Source organism: Hyperoodon ampullatus (assembly GCF_949752795.1).
Source record: "Hyperoodon ampullatus genome assembly, chromosome: 4".
Taxonomy (NCBI): domain Eukaryota; kingdom Metazoa; phylum Chordata; class Mammalia; order Artiodactyla; family Ziphiidae; genus Hyperoodon; species Hyperoodon ampullatus.
Genome location: NC_136917.1, coordinates 86,697,435 through 86,721,142, shown reverse-complemented (window position 1 = coordinate 86,721,142; position 23,708 = coordinate 86,697,435). Strand labels below are relative to the sequence as shown.

Sequence of the window (23,708 nt, the reverse complement as noted above, 5' to 3'; positions counted from 1 at the left end):
GGACCCACTTTCTCCAGTATTTTCTTATTTTTCTTAATTACATTGTTGACTAAAATGTTTATCCACTGACTGGCACTCTCTTGTACACTATTGGCCTTTTATTAAACCCAATAGATGCTTTTGAGTTTTTAGTAAATAATGATCCTTTCTTTGAGTGTGGTCTTTATCTTTCTGCCACATATCCTTTGGAACAGGAAGACTTTTCTTTATCATGAATCATCTTCCTGAACCATTCAGTATGAGTAGAATTCTTTGTTATTATTATTGGAGAGAACTTTAGTAAGGCAAATTTTAGAGGAAAAAAGTTTGGATATTGGTATAAAAATAAACATCTGCTCTTCCACTACTATCAGAAAAAAAGAACAAAATTATTTTTAGTACATAAAATTCAATTTTAAAGAAAATATTCAACATTCATTTTAAAACATGACTGCCACTTAGTATATTCTTTGATAATCTGACATAGATATAATCCAGAATATGAAAACCGAAAAAACCTTTATAGAATAGTTTGGGTGCCTGGTATGACTTTAGACAATAACTTCATTGTTTAGCACATGGTAATTTGATGAGATTTACATGTCTCTTCTCCAGCTAATATAATGGATTATAGAAACATTCAGAAAATAAAATCAATGTCTGCATAATGGTTGTTTTGCCTATTACTGTATTAATAGAATCAGTCACCAGAAGAACTAAACTGCAGAAAACCTAAGCTAGTTATTAGCTTTAAAAATAATAATAATAATTGGTTCTGAGATTATAGCTGTAAAGACCTAGTAGAAGGTTTGCCCATTCTTTCTCAAAGACAGATTTGCTCCCAGTAAGGTGCTCCCAGAGCCCCCAATCAGCCTTGCTTCAAATAAGCCAAGCAGTGAAACAGGCACAACTTCTCTACAAAATGACATCATTCCTGTTTAATAGTCAGACCACATACTGGTATAGTGTGGGATTCCATAACTACTCTGATTGTTTCCGCATGGATTGAATTTGAATGCCCTCTCTTCCATTAGTGATAGTATTATTAAAATACTCCAAGGTGGCCTCCATTTTCCTTTACCAGTGTTTAAGTTGCTGTTTGCTTGGAAAGCAGGTCCTCTGGTCCCTGTTTGATAATTGCTTCTTATCCTGTCTCACTCCATCTCTGCTGATACTGCTGACATTTCGTCTATTCCATGTTTATACATTGACCCCTTCTAAACCAGTTCTATGTCTATATTAAATTATGCTGCTTTTGTTTTTGCCCTTAACTCATGATATGTCTAGATTTCCTGTTGTTTTCACTGTTTGCTGCATGCCCCATTTAGTATCATTAACATGTATCATTTTGGTGAATTCTACTTTTTTAGAAATATAGTTCGTTTTATTCTTATTGATGCTCTTTTTTCCTCCATTCTGCTTTCTGATGGCAGTATTGCCACAACTGCTTTTGTTTGTTAGCATGTGCTTCTTACACCTGATCTTTTTTACATTCTAATCCTCTTCTGGTGGGAGCAGGCTGATGCCCTTAGCACAGTTCGTCCCACTCCCTCCCACCTCCTCCCTTCCATTTAGCATGTTGAAGACATATAGGATTTTTTTTAACAGAATGGATCAACAATTATTTAGACATAATAGTGTCACTCATGTCTTTGCTCCTGCTGTTTTTTGCTCACTACTTCTTTCTCTTTTATGGATTCCCTTTTTATATTATATCGAATATGTCCTTGAGTAATTCTTTTAGATGTATCATATTTGATAATGCACCATTTACCTAGTTTGTATCAAAGGAATGTAAGTTCCATAAGGACATGAATTTTTGTGTGTCTTGTCACCATTTTGCCTAAAAGAGTGCCTGGCAAATAGTAAGTGCAAAATACATATTTTTGAGGGAATCAAATCAATTTATTTTATCACTTGGCCTTCTCTTTGTCAATTTTAAATCTTTTATGGAAATAATTATAACTGCCTAACACATTTTTCTACTTTCTGATATCAGGTATTCCCCATAATTGTTCACCTTTATTGATGACTCAGGGGCAACATTATCCATATCACTTACTCTGATTTGTTCTAATCTGATAGCAAAATTCCCTCAAAGCATCTCAGAGAAGTTTATCTCTAAATTAACTGGCTTCCATGTGCCAGATAGCATAAATTTATTTTTCTTCTCATTATATCATGTTAAAAGTGGTTGGTAGTACAGAAGCTTGGGACCAGGTGGAGCCCTCTGGGAACATCATTTTCTGGACACAAAGAAGCAATGTCTAGAAGAGATACTAGTCAAATAGCCTGGCAGTCATTAGTGCAAAAAGCCTGAAAGGGAAAATTCAGCCCATGAAAGCTATGTGGCCCATAAAAACTTAGATGAGAAAACAAGTTCAAAGCTGAGGATCAGAAGCCAAGTGAAGAGAAATTATTGCACCAATAAGAAGGTGCCTGCAGCAATTCTCTATTAGGTATGGATAAGAAAGAAGCAGGTAGCAGATTCAGACCTTTCATGAACAGTGACAATTTTTCTTTGGTCTCTTGCCCCCAACTCTGCCCTACCCATCCTCACTGTTGAACTTTCATTCTCAATGCTGTTGATAAGCTTGCTGTTCCAATTGTCTATTGCTACATCAAATACTACCCCCAACATAGTGGCTTAAAACAACAACCATTTCTTATTTATTTTTGTTTCATCAGTTCAGGTCAACAGTTTGGCCTGGGCTCAGCTGAATGGTTTTCTGCTTTTATCCCCGGGGTCACATACATCTAGTAGCTTGACTAGGGCCGGAGGGTTTAATAAAGCTTCACTCACATGGCTGGGCCTTCCTGCTTACTGTAGGGTGGTACTCTCTATATATATATGGTTTCTCACCCGTGCTTTTTTACATGGTGTCAGGACTGTTCCCGGAAGACAAAAGTGGATGCTGCAAGGCCTCCTGAGGTCTACACTCCAGCACTTCATAATGTTACTTCTGCCACGTCTGCCCATTGAAGTCACAAGTTAGCCTAGATACAAGGGATGGAGAAGTACAAAATATTGTGGCCATAGTTTTCATACCACATCTGTCTCTGAGAGCCCACTCCTAATTTTCAAACTTGTAATTTCTAATATTGTAATGTATGTACTAGCATAGCTATTTCTTCTTGTAATATTTAATTCCCTGAGAGAAGGAATTAGGTTTATCTTTACCTGCAGCACATAGCAGAGAAGCCAGTACCTATTAAGGCCTTAATAAAGAGAAGTTGAACCAATGGTGGGCTGATTGGTTGAGATGTACATACAATGCATGTATGGATACTCTGTTTTGTGTACTTTTTACAGCTAGATTCTAAGATTAATGGAATAGTACTTTTAAAAGTACAAAGTAAATTACAAGTATGTCTTTTTGATGTAAAGTAGCAAGAGTTTTTGTGTGTATCAAACGGTAACTATAGAATGCCAGGTTCTTAGAACCTAGAAACTCATCTGTGTAATAGAAACTTAGTAGTTTCCTTAATCAGTTCCCAGGTCAAAAAACCAGAAATTATTTCATCTCTTTTCTGTACCATCACTGTTATAAAAAATGTTGGGCCTCACAGTCTAAGATATACGTTTGTCTTGTGGCATGCATTTAATGTCAGATTAATGGCCATTTGTGCCAAAATAACAAGATCTTAGTAAGGAAAGTCTGTTTGCAAATGTAGCCTCTAATTCCTTTGCTTTAAAAATACTTTGAATAATCTAACAGGCTCAACTATTACCTAATGTCAGCTAAGATTCAATTGATGGCACTAAAGGAACAATTCGGTATTTCATGGAATTTAAAAATCCTGTGTCCTAGTTGTTTCCACCTAGGTGATTATTTTACATGTAATTTCACCAAGATCCAGGGATAGCCACTTTGATTTGCCCCCATTGCTGTACACTGTCCTGAATGTTGTTAAAGCAACTGCCACATTTTCCTCTGTTAGTTTGGAGATGACTGTAATTTGCAAAAATATGTGGAATCCTTTAGGCATGATAGGCTTTACATTTATATAAATTATTATTTTGTCCACTTTGAGTCTTTCAGACACTTTTGTTTTATGTAATTGGGGTCTACAAGTTGGTAAGAGACCAAAAGGACACATGTGTATGCAAAGTTAATATTTGCTCAGACAGGTAATCCTTCATGAATACAAAATGCAGATTTTGTGTGGACTACATCAAAGAATCACAGACCAAATAATCATTAATCATAAAAGGACATTTGGTGAACATTTTAAAAAACTTTTATCTTGTAGAAGTACAAGAGAAAAATAGTTACATATATATGAAATCAAGTCTTAATGTAATACCACAAAAACAGTCTTATCAAACATAATATAGAATTAAAAATGAGCGAAGATAAAGCAAGCTCTCCTGACTATGGAAAGAAAATATAGAGAGACAGAAAATAAACTGAATTTCAAATCTTTGTTTCAAGATAAAAATGAATTATTATAATAGACCTTATTCATAACTTTGGCTTAGACCTTATTCATAACTTTGGCTCTCCTATTTGGATTTCATATGCTGAAAGCAATCATAGGACTGAAGGGAAATTTATAATAAAGTCACCTGGGATATCACATCATAAACCTAGAAAACAACATTAGACATTGAAATGGGAATAATGAAAATTTCATTTTAAAAGAATGTATATTGGAGGTAAGGAAAGAACTGTTGAGATACATGGAAGAAAGTCATTACTTCTCTTGAATTCCTATAAATACTGAAAAGTGTTTTCAATGAGCAGGATACTGGTGCCACAGTAAATGTGATTAGATATTTTCCCTCTGTACATAAAGGCTCAAACTGTTCTAAAGACACTTTTTGTGTTAGCATGCCAGACACAGACATCTTCCTACTTGGCTAAGAGTATGGCCTAAGAATCTACTAAGCATCACCAGACCAGAAGCAAACGTGCAGCTTGACCAAGTAGCTCTGTCTGGTTGGAAGAATTGAGGGGCAGGGCATTTGGAAGACATAATCCATTATTGACCCTCTCAGCAAAGTGCAAAGTCTGTGGCATCCCTTGCATAGAGATTATTATCCTGCAAAGGGTTAACCATCTGCGGATCATTCAGTGTCTAAATCTAGGTGCATTCCATCATAATTAGAGTGTGTTTGTTCATTAGTAACTGAACATTTTGCAGACCTTAAAAATTTAAATGATCTTGAAACTCATTGTGGCACCTTGTGCATCACAGATTACACAGTTGCTCTCCTCTTTATGTGCCTTTTATGTCCTAATTTAGGTGCAGTGTATGTGTATCATACAGTGGAAGTATAAACAACAAATGGTTTTGGAGGAATTGTTATGTGCCTTTATACAGGGTAGAAAAATAAAATAGAAAATAGAATAGAAAAAATAATGTTTACTTTAGTCCTCTCAATATAGTGTATATTCTAGAGCCTAAGTGCTGATCAGGGGCTCTATTTCATCAAACTTAAGTAGAAAAGAAGTCAAGTCTCAGGAACAAAATGGCAGAAATCTATCTACTCAGAGATTGCAGAGTACAGTAAGTCCCCTACATACGAACAAATTCCGTTCTGAGAGCATATTCATAAGTCCAATTTGTTCTTAAGTCCAACAGAGTTAGCCTAGGTACCCAACTAACACGATCGGCTATATAGTACTGTACTGTAATAGGTTTATAATACATTCACATCTTTGAAAGAGGCATGAAGGTTCGTATGTAGGGGATTTACTGTATAAGTTTTGTCAAGATAAAAATGAACAGTAGTTCAAAGGAACCAGAATACTTAGCATTGTAGAATACTGAAAACACACAGGCTTTGGAACAAGACAGATTCCCTACTCAGCCACTTATCAGCTATATTTTCTTGAGCAAGTTATTTAATCTCTGAGCCTCAGTTTCTTTATCGGTATAATAGAGATAATTACACTTAAAATAGGGGTTAGGGATAATAGGTTAAGCTCCTGGTATCATGCCTGACACATACTAGGTGCTAAATAAATTGTCACTCTTATTCTTACAGGGTTGAGAAATGTATTTCCTTGGTCATAGCTTGTAACTTGTAACTTACCCTCCCAGCTTTACTTCCATTCATCAACTGTTGGCATTCACTCTTGCGATAGAAAGGTGGAAAACTCTTCACCAGGATCATCTAGCCTCACTGTGTGGCTAGATTCATCCAGCCAGTTACAGTAAGACAATGCCTTTAACCTAGAGCTTACAGAATGTTAGTTGAAAGGACCATGTGCTGGCCACCAAGTGGTGGACCATGGACCACTGGTTCCTCCAACTTATTGCAAGTGTTCCAAGTGTACATCAAGCATTGTTTGAGACAGAATAATATATTTGTATATAACTATATGCAGTACTATTTTACTGTTGTGATTAATATAATACAAATTTGTTTCAAAATATCTTTGAATCCCTAGTAGCCTTTCCATTATATTGTATTTTCTCTGTCAGCCATTATAAAACATACACCTCTCACATCAGGGTAGATGTGGTACAAAGGAATCATAAAACTGTTGGATATTATGCGGGAACCCTTATGCTCAAAAAAAGTCAAGAACTGGTGCTCTCATTTCCAAGGTCCAGGAAAATGATGTGTGATGTACTCGTTTACACATCTTGTTAAGGAAAACACTGGTGAGAACTCAAGTCTCCAGCCCCTTGTCCAGAACTCCCAACAGTGGAGATGTTTTAATTATTGCTTCTGGAAAAATCTGAAATGTGTCTATGTTCAGATTAGTATGCATGAAGTTGAGTATTAATCGAAAATCAGTTATTTGAAAAAGATCTAAAACTGTACCTGACACATATAAAACACTCAACAAATGGTTGCTATTATCTTGATGACTCTTTAGTAAGGAGTGATTTTGTCACTTTTTTCTACCTGTTGCTCAGTAGCTTACCGCATCCAAGTGTAACTTTGTAGGTTGTATCATTAGTCACCCAGGCAAGTGGCTTTTGTTCTCATTTCTCATACTCTCAGGATAGGAGTGGTTGGATATTTCTTAAACCTCCCTTCCGGAAGTCTTTTAGGAGTAGAGGCTCTTGCCATTAGTACTGAGGCTAACTTTGGAGGCAAGTCCTTGCAACACATTTTATTGCAGCCTCACGACAGCTGTTGGCCTTTAATGTGCATGCTTAAGACAGCTCTGTTTTGTTGTTGAATTACCCATTGGGATTTGATACATTTCTGTGAACGAAAGAGATTTAAACATTTATTTGCCATCAATGTTTTTTACTTTGTCCTCCTCCCTGCCCACCATGCCCCAGTTCCTGTTGGCCAGACTCTTTTTATTAATAGATTCAACATTAGATCAGTATTTAGTTAAAATCTGTAGTGGTCTCTAGGTATCTAATTTCACAATGTGGCCCTCAGGTGATAGCAGAAAATGGTAAATGAGAGATATTTATTTCTGACCATACAAATAGAGCTTTATAAAACTATAAACCATCCAGATTAATCACAGTAGTTAAATACAAAGAAAGTTCCCCTTGGGTTTTTCAGGTAAGTTGAGGACTGAAGCAAGTATTATCACTATGTGTTTGGTTCTGAATTTTTTTCAATATCCATATTTAGTATGAGTTCCCTTTCTTTACCTAACTATCCAGGAATTGATTTATAAGCTAAATAAAAGAATATGCAGAGCCTGTACTTGTGCATGGCCAACTGGAATTATCTTGTTGCCCAAGGGAAGGAGATGAAAGAGCCAAAAGAAGTAAGCATGTCTATATGTGCTGAACATGTCCATTGTAAGTAGAGGCAGATGACTTCCAGGAGCTTCCGTAAGTGGTTCTCATGCAGCCAGCTCTGTCAGGCAAGGACTTAATTGTTTCATGCCCCAGCTCTCAGGCAGCAGCCTCATTAGAGGAGATCACCAAAGGCCTCTGTTTCTCTACAGAATGCAGCCCAGTGGAGCATTACTCCAGTATAAGTAGATTCAGTGGTTGAGGCAGCTAAGCCTCCAGTGGTGATCTTCTTTGCTGTTGAGAAAGAGAGTCACCTGGTTTAGAATAAATACACTAGAGCTAGCCCTAGACAGCTTTTTTAGAAGTTATAGCTGCATTTTGCCCACACCCAAAGCCCCATCACACTCATATTCACCCAGTGCCCGGATTGACTTTCCCCTAAGAGCCTGCTGTACACCCTGCCCAGGCCGGCCCTCCTCAGCCAGTTCTCATTACTCGATTTTACCTTTTCTTTCTTCTCACTGTCAGAACATGCCTGCCCTATCATCTTTAAGATTTTGTATGATGTCGATTCAATTATCTCTTGGAATAATTTATGGCAAAATGTGAGTAAAAGGTAATACATGCCTCCCTCCCCACAGGTAACATATTCTCATTTTTGCAGAGGCTTTAAGTAAATGAAGGGGCTCAGATCTTGAGGATTCTAAGTGTCCTGGCGGGCAGCAAGACAGGGATTTGAGGAGTCCCTTGGCTCTCACCATATAAACTCCCAGGGCACTGGGCCAGCCCCGAGCAAAAAGGCCTAAATTACACTCTGACCTTCCCTCCACACATGGTCTGCTTACTGCATTCACAGAAGCAGCACTTTCCTTCCAACCTCCCAGAAGTCTGTGACGCTCAACAATTTTTCAAAGGAACAGGAAAAGCACAGTTTAATAATGGGGCTAATTTTCACAGTGTTGCAGCTGGGGCTTCCTTTGGGGCCTGTGCTTTTGGAAATAAGTGCCCCATTAACACTGGGCACAGAGCTCACCAAGCGAGAGGTATGAAGTGTGATGGAGGAAGTTGCGAAGGGAAGAGAGAGAGGTGGTGAGGAACAACGTGACCAGTGGAAAACTGGGAGTGAAGTCACAGGTGCAACTGAAAACAAGAAATGGAGAGAGCTTTTCACATTTACATGTACTTTATTCAAAGGAAAGATAAGGTAGATTCTGAAGTGGAAATAAGCAACGTGTGATTGGCAGAAGGATCTGGCTGGTCTTCTCTTTTTTGTCTAATCTCTGATCCCATCACTGTCAGCTAAATAGTGGCTTTAGTATCGGCTGGTATAAAACCGTCCCCTAGGTGCCAGCTCTGTTGCCAGAGTTACGCCATCTTGCCCCACCTCCATTTGCTGGTGTGCTCTGTCAGACGGTTTATAGTTCTGTTTCTGTTATCATGTGCAAAATTTTCCAACAAGAAACAGGCAATCCTACTCTCTTTCCATCAAAACAATCAACCATGTATATTGTTTTAAAGCAGTTAGTGACTCTTGGCTTCTTCAGAAAATGGGTTTTTCATGTGCTTATTATATAGATTATTCTGGGTTTTTTTTTTCACTTTTGAGAGGGGAGAGAGTTTGAAGTGTCACTTCTTTCCTTAAAGGTAACCAATTTTAACCCTTTTGTTGTTTAAAATTCAGAAATTGTAGCCATTGGCTGTAGATTAAGTGGTATGTAATTGGATTACATTCTGAAAGAGAATTACAAAATGTGTTGAGAGGCATGATAACAGGTGGCTAAAATGTCAGACTCTGAGGCTGGGCTGCTGGGGTCCAATTCCTGCTTCTCCCCACCTCACCCCCTTGTGGGCTGTGTAACCTTAGGCAGTCACTTCACTCTCTGGGTGTGAGTTTCATCTATAAAAATGAAGATCATAAATACAGTTAATTAGAAGAATTAGGTGACGTTTATGAAAGGAGCTTACATGCCTGACAAGTAGTAAATACTATATAAGTCGTTGTTAGGAGCACTAAATTGAACGGCTTTTATATTTATATAAATAGAAAAATAGTCAAATATTCCAATTAGAAATGGGGAAAAGGCAGTGATTCTCCAACACCTGGTTTCTGGGGCTAAAATTCAAGTTTTACTGTGGTAAATGTGAAGTTTTATATCTGTGTGGCTATTTTCCAATTACTGTGCTAAGCAGTTTATGTGATTTTCACAACAATCTTGGGTAGATACTATTATTATTCCTACTTTACTGATGAGAAAACTGAGGCTAAGCATAAGTAAATTTCTAAAGGTCCAAGAGCTAGTAAATGTGTAATGTTTCAAAATTGATGCTTTTAACTACTCCTCTAAATGCCCCCAAAAATGTGCTTCCACTATCAATCAGTTACAGATGTTGTGCAGTAATAAGATATGAGAATTCTGTTCTTTAGCAGAACATAATAAGGCAGATGAAGTCTGCTTCATTTCTCCCCCACCCCTGTGTTGTTGGCTTTATGCCATGTGTTAGAATGAGGAAATCTCAGGGCCTTAAAGAGTTTTCTCCTCCTAAGTGCTGATAGTTACTTGTGGCTCAGTATTATCCAGACCCAGTGGGAAAAGAAGCAAATATTTCTTTAACTCCTTTCCTATGTGAGGGATAAATCTTGACTTGGGGGACTCTTAGCTGCAAGTAGTAAGTGACGTTTGGGATCAAGCAGCCGGTAAAGGAGAACATTGGCCCAACCTCCTGGTTGTTCCTGGTTTACCACAGTATTTGCCCTGAGAGGCAACATCACCACAGAGCAAGATGTGCACTGTTGTACTTTCCAGAGAACAAAGAAATTGTGCTCATCTCCATTGCCTGCTGGCATTGGATTTCCTGTAACTGTCCTCTGTTCTTAATTAGCCTGTCTCATATTATGTACAACTTGTAAGACATCCCTGGTATACACTCAGAAGTTGGAGTCTTCAAATAAGATTACTCAGCAGACATAAGTGGAACACTTCCATATCCTTTTGGCTGCCAGCAGCATTCACTGTGATATTCCTCTGCACATGGTGAGATACAGCTATCTCCGATACCTCCTGTGAATGACCATACCAGCCTGTTATGAGACTTCTCCTCTCTGAATTCCTGTAGGATTTGCAGTTGGTAACACACTGGCTCATACTGACTTGTTCTCTGGCAGTTTCATGTGTGAAGAGGCAGGGAGCATGAGCGGTCTCCTAGAGTGTCTGTCCCGGGGCTGGGCAACCGTGAGCTTAATAAAGAAAGGAATGGAGAGGAGAGAAGGGGCAGAGGCGTGTCTACCTTACCTCCCAAATTAGATTGTCAGCTTCTCAGCCCAGAGACCATATCTGTCGTTCCTATCTCCTTTCATTCTTTTTAGAATACTAGGCAAACTGTGAGTATGCAGGGCATGCTTACTGCCTGAAGGCCTAAGGTTTTAATTCATAGAGTATGCCCAAAAGATACCATTTCCATGCACTTGAACTTACTGCCACCCAAAGAAAGTAAAGTTTTCTGTAAATGTTACTGAAACGTTATTTACATTGAATTGAAGATACCGCTACATTAGTTTTAGTTTGGTCCCTCATAGAACTGTAAGCGTCATTTCAGAGGACAAACACTAAGCTGGCACTGCAGTGAAGATAGTTACAACAACAGAAGTGTATGTAGTTGTAAAGCATAGGTAGTATTCTGAGGAAAGTACTAACACTGCAATCCTGTAAATGACTAAAATGCTGCACTGAATAAAAGCTCATTCCGACCAAGAGTAATGGCATTTGGCTCTGAGGAGGTGTGCCCTGCGGTGCCATTGTACTTCTGTCACAATCAGTTGACCATACGTATGTGATCTATTTCTGGACCCTCTATTCTGTTCCACTGATCTATAATATCTTATTTTCCTTTACTTAACTGTATTAATAACAATAACTTTATAGTGAGATTTAGCATCAGGTTAGGTAAGTCATTCAACTTTATACTTCTTTCTTAAAATTACTTTATTCTAGAACCTTTACATGTCCATGTCCAATTTATTTTTTTTTAATTTTTATTGCAGCACAGTTGATTTACAGTGTTGTGTTAGTTTCAGGTGTACAGCAAAGTGAATCAGTTATACACATACATATATCCACACTTTTTAAGATTCTTTTCCCATATAGGTCATTACAAAGTATTGAGGAGAGTTCCCTGTGTTATACAGTAGGTCCTTATTAGTTATCTATTTTATATATAGTAGTGTGTATATTACAGTCCCAATCTCCCAATCTCTCACAACATCCCTCCCCTGCCCCTTTCTCCCCTGGTAACCATAAGTTTGTTTTCTACAACTATGACTCTATTTCTGTTTTGTAAATAAGTTCATTTGTACCATTTTCTTTTACATTCCACATATAAGTGATATCATATTTGTCTTTATCTGACTGACTTCAGTCAGAATGACAATCTCTGGGTCCATCCATGTTGCTGCAAATGACATTATTTCATTTTTTTGTTTATGGCTGAGTACTATTCCATTGTATATATGTACCACATCTTCTTTATCCATTCCTCTGTCAATGGACATTTAGGTTGCTTCTGTGTCTTGGCTATTGTTAATAGTGCTGCTATGAACATAGGGGTGCATGTATCTTTTTAAATTACAGTTTTCTCTGGCTATATGCCCAGGAGTGGGATTGCTGGATCATATGGTAGCTCTATTTTTAGTTTTCTGAGGAACCTTCATACTGTTCTCCATAGTGGCTATACCAATTTACATTCCCATTACAGTGTAGGAGGGTTCCCTTTTCTCCACACCCTCTCCAGCATTTATTGCTTGTAGATTTTCTGATGATGGCCATTCTGGCAGGTGTGAGGTGATACCTCATTGTAGTTTTGATTTGCATTTCTCTAATAATTAGTGATGTTGAGCATCTTTCAGTGTGCATCCTGGCCATCTGTATGTCTTCCTTGGAGAAATGTCTATTTAGATCTTCCACCCTTTTTTTAAATTAATTTTTATTGGAGTATAGTTGATTTTCAATGTTGTGTTAGTTTCTGCTGTATGGCAAAGTGAATCAGTTATATGTATACAAAAGGGAAAAAACTTACAACCAAGAATACTCTCCCCAGCAAGGATCTCATTCAGATTCAATGGAGAAATCAAAAGCTTTACAGACAAGCAAAAGCTAAGGGAATTCAACACCCCCAAACCAGCTTTCTGCCCATTTCTTGACTGGGTTGTTTGGTTTTTATTTTAGGGATCGAGGTGCATGAGCTGTTTGTATATTTTGGAGATTAATCCCTTGTTGCTTCGTTTGCAAATATTTTCTCCCATTCTGTGGGTTGTCTTTTCGTTTTATTGTTTCCTTTGCTGTGCAAAAGCTTTTCAGTTTCATTAGGTCCCATTTGTTTATTTTTGTTTTTATTTTCTTTACTTTAGGAGGTGGATCAAAAAAGATATTGCTGTGATTTATGTCAGAGAATGTTCTGCCTATGTTTTCCTCTAAGAGTTTGATAGTGTCTGGTCTTATATTTAGGTCCTTAATCCATTTTGAGTTTATTTTTGTGTACGGTATTAGAGAATGTTCTAATTTCATTCTTTTACATGTAGCTGTGCAGTTTTCCCAGCACCACTTATTGAAGAGACTGTCTTTTCTCCATTGTATATTCTTGCATTCTTTGTCATAGATTAGTTGACCATAGGTGCATGAGTTTATTTCTGGGCTTTCTATCCTGTTCCATTGATCTGTATTTCTGTTTTTGTGCCAGTACCAAACTGTAGCTTTGTAGTATAGTCTGAAGTCAGGGAGCCTGATTCCTCCAGCTCCGTTTTTCTTTCTCAGGATTGCTTTGGCTATTCAGGGTCTTTTGTGTTTCCATACAAATTGTAAAATTTTTTGTTCTAGTTCTGTGAAAAATGCCATTGGTAATTTGATAGGTATTGCACTGAATCTGTACATTACCTTGGGTGGTATATTCATTTTAACAATATTGATTCCTCCAATCCAAGACCATGGCGTATCTCTCCATCTATTTCTGTCATCTTTGATTTCTTTCATCAGCATCTTATTGTTGTCTGAGTACAGGTCTTTTGCCTCCTTAGGTATGTTTATTGCTAGGTATTTTATTCTTTTTGTTGCGACAGTAAATGGGATTGTTTCCTTAATTTCTCTTTCTGATCTTTCATTGTTTGTTAGTGTATAGGAATGCAAGAGATTTCTGCGTATTAATTTTGTATCTGCAACTTTATCAAACTCATTGATGAACTCTAGTAGTTTTCTGGTAGTGTCTTTAGGATGTTCTATGTATAGTATCATGTCACCTGCAGTGACAGTTTTACTTCTTCTTTTCTGATTTGGATTCCTTTTATTTCTTTCTCTTCTCTGATTGCCATGGCTAAAACTTCCAAAACTATGTTGAATAAAGGTGGCAAGAGTGGACATCCTTGTCTTGTTCTGATCTTAGAGGAAATGCTTTCAGTTTTTCACCATTGAGAATGATGTTAGCTGTGGGTTTGTCATATATGGCCTTTAAAATTAGCTTGTCTAATTAATTTTACAAAGATGTCTGGTAGAATGACTGAGAGTGCATTAAATCTATAGGTTAATTTGGCCATCTTAGCAATATTGACTTCCACTTCATGAGCATGGACTGTCTTTCCTTTTATTTATTATTTTTTTCTCAGTCAAGTTTTATAGTTGTGAGTGTAAAAAACTTTATTGTCTTATTTTTAGGTATTTGTTTTATTGGCATTACTGTAAATGGAATTTATTTTCCAATTGTTTGCTGCTATCATGCAAGAATATTTTTTAATATTAACCTTTTACCTTGCAACTTTGCTAAATTTGTTTATTAGTTCTTGTTACATAAATTCCTTGAGATTTTCTGTGTAAAAATAAAAATCGTATCATCTGCAAATACTGCAGGTCACAAACTGTATCTCACTGTTCCAGGTCCTCTTGCAGTAGTAGTAGTAGTAGTAGCAGCAGCAGTAATAGCTTTTTTAAGACTTATTTTGAATCATATATTGCATACTAGCACTTTACAACCATTAGCCCCTTTAACCCAGCTAGGCTGTGTTTTTTAGATGCCTAAAATGAAGATTAACCAAGGCCACTCAAATAAGTGGCAAAGCTATTGTTTATTCTGGTCATCTCTGCCATAGGTAGGACTTGGTGTTCCTGAGCACATATAATATAGTTCCTTCCTACAGATTAAGACGGACCAGCATTTCACTATCAATCACTCACTTTGTCTAGCAACAAACCAGAGTCCCTCACTGTTCCAGTGGGTGCTGGCAAGCAAGTCAAAGATTTAATTTTAACCTTGGGCTTCTTCTAAGGTTCTCCATTGTGAAACTTCGATCTGATGAATAAAGCCAATCTTAGCAAATTAGTAAGGTAGAAATTGTCACATTCCTTTCTGAATGTGTTTAGGTACTATCACCCAAGGTTCCTACTAAAACATAAAAGGCTAATTTAACTCCCTGAGGAAATATCATCATTACCAGTCAACTACTGATATGTCAGTTGCTCAAGGTACTTCCTATGTTACAAGACCAATCCTATAAATTAGACTTTATTTTTTTAGAAGGCTTGAGTCATGTTTGACGTATAGGGGTGCATTTCAAAGGTAAATATGTAAAACCATCTCAGCTGAAAGAGAAACAAGTTGTTGATTGTTCCTCAGGGGAAAAGAATTACAAAAGAAAGTATAGAATAGACGACCTGCCTTCAGCAGGGATCACTGCTAGGATAAGACAATATATATGTATTCATTCAACAAACATTTATTGAGCACCTACTATGTGCCAAGTACTATTCTGGGCATTGGGGATACAGCTCTGAAGAGCACAGATGGATACCATCACCTCTTTTCAAGGGCTTCACACCTGCCATTGTCACCTTTCCCTTCCTGCATTAGTTTTACCCTCTATACAGTATTATTCCTGTCTGCATAAATACATGTAACAGCCCCCATATTAGGGGAAAAACTCCTTTGACCTGAAACCCCCTCTAGTTGCCTCCCCATTTCCCTGTACCCCTTTATAGCAAATTTACTCAGAAGAGTGTCTAAACTCACTGTCTCCACTTCTTTTTCTCATTCTCTTTGAACACACTCCAGTCATGCTATTGTACCCACCACTCCTCTGAGATTGCTCTTGTCAGTGTCTCATTAAATTCCATGTTTTCAAATCTAATGGCCCGTTCATAGTCCTCATCTTGCTTATCTTCTCAGTAGTAGATGACAGTTAATTTCTATTCCCCCTTGAAAAGCTTTCCTCACTTGGCTTCCAGGACACCAGCCCCTCTGTTGTTTTCCCTCCTGCTCACTTGCTGCTCCTTCTTAGCCTTCTTTCTTCAATCCTCGAAATTATGGAGCACTTTTACTAAAACAGAAGAGGAAATGGACATTAGGGGGCAACTGGCTGTCTCTGCCACACTCTGTGAATCTTGTTCTTCCCCCAGTTCCTCATTTCACTGTCAGCTCCAATCTTCCAGTTGCTTAGGCAAAAATATCTTGGGTCATCCATGACTCTTTTTCTCTCCTACTCCACATCCAGTCTACCAGCAAACCCTACTGATTGTATTCATACTTTCTAAATATATTCTGATCACCTCCACCACTTTCATCTTAGTGTAGGCTATTGTCACCTCTGCTAGACTTCTGAAATAGTCTGCTTACTGGTCTTTCTGTTTTGCCAGTCCATTCTCCACATAGTAACATGTAATCCTTCAAAAAATAAGTCACATTATGTCATTCCTGTGTGCAGAACTCTCTGGTTACCTCCTAGCTGAATAAAAAGCCAAGGAGCCTACTATTAAAAGGCCATATATTATTTGGTCCTGGCTAACTCTGATTAAATCTGCTATTCTCTCCCTCACTCATTCCCTTCCAGCTCTGCTGGCTTCCTTGATGTTCCTTGAATATACCAAGCATGAACCAATTTTAGGGCCTTTGTATCTACTATTCCTTCTACCTTGAAGGCTCTTCACCTAGATATCCCCATGGCTTGTTCCTTAACTTCCTTCAGGTCTTTGATCAACTATCACATTATCAAAGAGACCTTTTGGGCTTCCCTGGTGGCACAGTGGTTGAGAGTCCGCCTGCCGATGCAGGGGACACGGGTTCGTGCCCTGGTCCAGGAAGATCCCACATGCCGCAGAGCGGCTGGGCCCGTGAGCCATGGCCGCTGAGCCTGCGCGTCCAGAGTCTGTGCTCTGCATGGGAGAGGCCACAACAGTGAGAGTCCCGTGTACCGCAAAAAAAAAAAAGAGACCTAGCCTAACAACCTATCTAAAATAGGATTCCTGCTTGTAAATCTTTTTCCCTTTATACAACTCTTTTTCTTCTTAACACTCAACATCATTTGACCTGATATTCTTTGTGTGTGTGCATGCTCATATACTTTATCCATATTTTCTATATAGAAACATTTATATGTACATATATGAATTTGATTATTGAATGTCTTCCCCACTAGAATGAGAGTACTTGGTCTGTTTTGTTCACTGCTGTCTTTCCTATTAGTTAAGGGTGGTCAAGGTAGAGTTCTCTGAGGAGAGAAATGTAATGGTACTTCCCCTTTCTTTTAAAGAAACTTCTAAAAATTCTAGACAACTCTTCTCCTTATATCTCATTGGCCAGTATTTAGATTATGGCCACAGCTAGCTGCAGGGGAGGTTCGGAAGTATAGCAGTTTGAGCTAAGAATGAATGAAGAGGAGCCAGCTATGCAAAAGCCTAGAAGGAGAGCACCCCAGGCAAAGGGAATAGCTAAGTGCAAAGCCTTACAGTAGAAATAAGCTTGCTATGTTTAGGGGATTTGTCCTATGTTTGGGGACAAAAAGAAGATGAATATGGCTGGAATATAGCAAATTATGGAGAGACTGGAACAAGACAAGTTGAGAAAGAGAGAGACAGGGCAGATCATCACGTAGGGTTTTGCACATCCCAGATGCAAAAAAAAAAAAAAAAAAAAAGAGTTGCTGGACTCTTTGGCACCTCAGCCATTCTCCAACCTTTGGGAAATTCTAGGGCTACACTGCCAAAGGCTACTTAGCAGCTACAAGCCACATGCAGCTATTTAAATTAACTAACTGAAAGTAAAGAAAATTTAAAATTTCAGTTTGCCATCACACCAGCCACATTGCACGTGTTCAATAGTCACACATGGCCAATGGCTACCTCCTGAGCAGCACAGGTCATGCCAGACAGCATATGCCATTGTCACAGAAAGTTCTGTTAATGCCGCTCTAGGAAAGCCAGTCAAAGGAGAAATAATGCCAAGTCTGCTTAGTCTCTCCTCTGTGATCTTTCTCTCTTAACCCTAGAATCAGTGTTTTTCTATTTAAAGAGAAATAATATATGTGGTGCCTAGAGATTAGCATGTGGCCTGTTCCATATGCAAATGTTCTTGTGGATGATTTTTACCTATGACAGAAAAGATGGGAAAGACTAGTAAATTGCAAGCATTCTTAACCTCATTATGAATACATTGCAAATGTAAAATTGCAAAGCATGTAAGTCAGTCATAAGTGTGAAAGCGGCTTTCAATTTGTTTTAATAGGTGTTTTCTATGTCTTATTGTAACCTAGGGATCTTGCTGCAAGAAACTGTCTGGTAGGTGAAAATAATGTTCTGAAAATCAGTGACTTTGGAATGTCTCGTCAAGAGGATGGTGGAGTGTATTCATCTTCTGGCTTAAAGCAGATTCCTATTAAATGGACGGCACCAGAAGCTCTTAATTATGGTAAGAATAGACTTTTTTCTTTTTGGTGGTAAAAATGGACTCCATTAGCACAAAACATTCACAAGCAAAGTTACAGGGGTAGAGCCAGAGCTCCAGTTAGAATCATCTGAGGATCAACAAAAAAGGATGTGTAAGTGTTCAGACTTTGTACTTGAACATGAGCACAAACTTAATTCATTGATCTTATTCATCAGATTTTTGTATGGAAGATTGCTAGATTTAAAAGATGGATAATACTTACAAGCATTGTTAAGTATGACTGTACCTCTGAAAGTTTTTATTGTTATTCAAAAAAAGATTATTTCTATCTTAATAGTCAAATTATACCCAGAGTAAAAATGTTGCTGTGGCTCTGGACCATTTCTTTTGAATGTCTTATAATTGGTCCAATAACCTCATCTAATGTTAGGTTCCTAAATATTAAGTCAGTCAATGCTGTAGTTTCTCACTCTGAAAATTGACATGGTTTCTTAGCATCTCAGTCTCTGGAACTTGTATAAATCTTGTGGGAAGAGAGAGATGGGAGTTACATTTTTAAACAGCGGGGGTTTTTTTCACTTGAATTTTTATGTGTCATTGTAATTGGAAGTAAATACAGCTTGTATTATCTGTGGTTGGGATGAAATGGGCCATAGCAAGATGGGTAAGAGCTCAAGAATTTTATTTTTTTTTAAATGTGCTTTTAAGTGAAATTAAAAATTACATTTTCATTAAGGGAAGCAGCATATGAGCCATGAGTTGGTGAATGGGTATAGTATGTTTTGAATAAAAATATCATAAAGTGGAGGGAAGCATCATGCAGTGTCCCTGTGTCCTCAGTCCTGCTCCTCAAAGTGGAGATGCATGAGAGGCAGGCAAGGGCACGCAGCTTGTGAGACTCCATGCCAGCTGGCACCATGCGTGTGTGGCCACTGCCCCTCATCATGGTCCCTGCCTTGCTGCAGCTCGTAACAAAGCATTCATTAGAAAATATTTAGTAAGTGCCACCTCCACATGGCCAGGGCACCAAGCCTCGCCTCAGCCTCCTTATGGCTGGACCTAGACCAGGTGCGGGAGGGAAGAAGCTGAGGTTTGTGACATGAAAGCATATTAGAGAGATTGAAGACAAGATGGCAGAGTAGAATAGGACTTGAGCTCACCTCCTGTTATGAAAACACCAAGATCACAACTGCTGAACAACCATCAGCAAAAAAAGACTGGAACCCACCAAAAAAGATATTCTACATCCAAAGACAAAGAAGAAGCCACAATGAGACGAGGGACAAGATCCAGCTCCAGCCACCAGTGGGAAGGCACCAGGAAGCCTGCACAAGCCCTTGGACCAACCTCACCCACCAGGGGTCAGACATCAGAAGAAGAACTACAATCCTGCAGACAGAGCCCACAAACACAGAAAGTTGGAAAAAATGAGACAGCAGAGAAATATGTTCCAGATGAAGGAACAAGATAAAACCCCAGAAGAACAACTAAGTGAGGAGGAGATAGGCAATCTGCCTGAAAAAGATGATCCAAGATCTCAGAAAAAGAATGGAGGCACAGACCAAGAAGATACAAACAATGTTTAACAAAGAGCTAGAAGATTTAAAGAACAGAGATGAACAATATAATAACTGAAATGAAAAATATACTAGAAGGAATCAGTAGCAGAATAAATGAGGCAGAAGAACAAATAAGTCAGCTGGAAGACAGATTGGTGGAAATCACTGCCATAAAACAGAATAAAGGAAAAAGAATGAAAAGAGATGAGTACAAACTAAGAGATCTCTGGGACAAGATTAAACGCACCAACATTCACATTACAGGGGTTGCAGAAGGAGAAAAGAGGAAGGGCCTGAGAAAATACTTGAAGAGATAATAGCCAAAGACTTCCCTAACATGGGAAAGGAAACAATCACTCAAGTCCAGGAAGCACAAAAAATCCCATACTGGGTAAACCTGAGGAGGACCATGCCAAGACACATATTAATCAAATTAACAAAAATTAAAGACAAAGAGAAAATGTCAATTTATTGACAGGAGACATATTAATATGTCTCTTGTTACCCAAACATTATTGACCAGAGACATATCAATACGTTTTTAGAGAGTGATACAATTAATATCAACTTGCAAAGTTGTTAGAGCTTAAAGTTGATCAACAGTTCATTAGACAACTTATGATGTCATTATCATCCACATTTTGCTCTGTTAGGTTTTTGTTCCAACCTTGAGTATATTATAAACACAAGTTTATTACCATAAAATTTTCAAAAATGATGCATCGCTAAATTTTGAGTGAAGAAGAATTTTTTGGTGAATTTTATGCAGATACTTTCTCTGATTGAGCAACATATATATTAGTGTCTCAGAAGATGATAGTTCTTCAGAATATAGTTCTGATTCATATGATGTGAATATTAGACCAACAAAAAGACAAAAAACCTTAGTGATTGATACTGATACGGAAAGTGAAAATGAAACTCATGGTGCTGGAGAATGCTCCTTTGCTTCTACAGAAGAGTGGATTGAAGACAACATTTCATGAAAATTAAAAGACTTTACAGGTGTGTCAGGTGTAACTGCTGACTGTAATAACCCACAAAGTGTTAGTGAAATAACAATTAATTTTTGGTAACAACTTTTTCGAATTGGTCACTTCTCAAACAAACTTGTATCACCAGCAGAATGAAAAATCATATAAAAACTATGATAAGGATTTAAAATGGACTGATGTAACCAGTAGTGACATGAAGAAGTTTCTTGGATTAATAATTTTGATGGGACAAATAAGAAAGTCACACTGGAAAGAATACTGGTCGACTGATCCCTTACTTGAAACACCTGTCTTTCCAAAGATTATGACAAGAAGAAGCTTCAAACAAATAATATTTCTTCACTTTAACCATAACTCAGAAACTGCACTTCCCGCAGACAGAACTTCAAAAGCTAAACCTCTTTGTATTATTTTCTACCAAAATTTCAATTGATCTGTATGCCCAAACAAGAGCTGTCACTTGAGGAGGCAATGATAGAGTGGAGAGGATGACTCAGATTCAAAACCTGTATTCCCAGAAAACTTACAAAATATGGAATTTCGGTCAGTATGCTTACCGAAAATGAAACGCTATATATGCTACCTTGAGATTTACATGGGTGAAGGAAAGAAACTGCAAGAAACAATATTATTGGTCCTACAACCTTATCTTGGTTCATGGCACCATATTTACGAAGACAATTATTACAACAGTGTGTCCACATCTGAAATATTGTTGAAAAATAAAACCAGATTTTGTGGGACTATAAGAGAGAATCATGGTCTACCAAACCAATTAAAGAAGAAATCTAAAAATCTACAGAGGGGAGAAATGACATTCTTATGGAAGGGAGAAGTGATTCTTCTTATATGGAAAGACAAGAGGTTAGTCTGCATGGTGACAACTCTTCATGATGCCTCCATAGCATCTACAGGAAAGGAAGACAAGAAGACTGGCCATCAGATAACTAAACCCACTTGTATATTAGAGTATAATAAATGTATGAAAGGAGTTGATCGATCCAATCAATATCTGGCAAACTTCAATATCCTCTGGAAAACTCAAAACTGGTATAAGAAAGTGGGTTTCTATTTGAGTAGCTGTGGTTTATTCAATGAGTTTAAAATTTATTGTAGCCTTAATTCACAGAATAAAATGACTTAACAAGCAATTTTCATTAGCAGTAGCTAGAGAATGGGTAACTGACAATTCTGGTGAATGCAGTGGTAGTCCTGCACCTGGTCTTTGTTGTGGCATTTCTAAAAGAGCCCCCCACAAAGATCCACCTTGTCAACTATCAGGTAAAATAAAAGAACGTATTCTAGAGGAAACAATACCCACAGGACTAAAGAAACAAATGCCACCAGAAAGTGTAGAGTCTGCTCTAACAGGGGAAAATGCAGTGAAACACAATATATTTGTAATAGATGTTCTGTTCCCCTGCACAGAGGTGCCTGCTATACTGCCTATCACACTCTAATGAAATATTAGAATACTTTAGTAAGACATGTACAAAGTTTCAAATAAATACATTAAGTGAAAAAAAAGTTGTTGATATTTACTCAAACGCAGGTGTTTCAATATTTACTTACGTAACAAATCACCTGGCCATAGACATTATTTTCTGCAAAAAATCCCCCAGTCAATTATGTGTTAAAAACAATAAGAGAAAAGCAACAAATAACATACTAGGAAATCCCCATAAGGTTTATCAGCTGGTTTTTCAGCAGAAACTCTGCAGGCCAGAGGGAGTGGCAAGATGTATTTAAAGTGATGACAGGGAAAAATCCACAACCAAGAATATTCTACCTAGGGCTTCCCTGGTGGTGCAGTGGTTGAGAGTCCGCCTGCCGATGCAGGGGACACGGGTTCGTGCCCCGGTCCGGGAAGATCCCACGTGCCACGGAGCGGCTGGGCCCGTGAGCCATGGCTGCTGAGCCTGTGCATCCGGAGCCTGTGCTCCACAACAGGAGAGGCCGCAACAGTGAGGCCCGCATACTGCAAAAAAAAGAAAAAAAAAAGAATATTCCACCCAGCAAGCCTCTCATTCAGATTTGACAGAGAAGACGAAGCATTACAGACAAGCAAAAGCTAAGAAAATTCAGCACCACCAAACCAGCTTTACAACAAATGTTAAAGGAACTTCTTTAGGTGGAAAAGAAAAGATTACAAATGCGAAAACTGACCAGTAAAGGCAAACATGCAGTAAAGGTAGAAAGTCATCCACATGCAAATAAGATATCAAAACCAGCAGTCATGATAATAGGAGAGTACAAATTCAGGATATTGGAAATGCATTTGAAAATAAGAGACCAGCAACTTAAAACAATCTTGACATATATAGACTGCTATATCAAAACCTCATGGGAACCACAAACTAAAATTCTACAATAGATACACACAAAAAATAGGAAAAGCAGTCTAAACACAACACTAAAGATAGTCACCAAATCACAAGAGAATATAACAAAAGAGGAAGGTAAGAAAAAAAAGACCTAAAAAAACAAATCCCAAACAATTAACAATATGGCAATAAGAACATACATATCGATAATTACCTTACATGTAAATGGATTAAATGCTCCAACCAAAAGACACAGACTGGATGAATGGATACAAAACCAAGACCCATCTATATGCTGTTTACAAGAGACCCACTTCAGATCCAGGGACACATACGGACTGAAAGTGAGGGAATGGAAGATAGTATTCCATGCATATGGAAATCAAAAGAAAGCTGGAATAGCAATACACATATCAGACAAAATAGACTTTAAAATAAAGACTGTTACAAGAGACAAAAAAGAACACTACATAATGATCAAGGGATCAATC

The 23,708-nt window shown here is 37.9% G+C and overlaps 1 protein-coding gene across 1 annotated transcript in view; it reads left to right on the top strand.

Annotated features, from left to right (window-relative positions):
• The window catches only part of FER (FER tyrosine kinase), a gene marked incomplete at both ends in the record, with an annotated part of 430,653 nt that overhangs the window by 389,064 nt on the left and 17,881 nt on the right, over nt 1-23,708 (top strand). Inside the window, 1 exon segment of the mRNA XM_079702183.1 lies at nt 18,206-18,360. Coding sequence (XP_079558309.1) covers nt 18,206-18,360 — 155 coding nt within the window.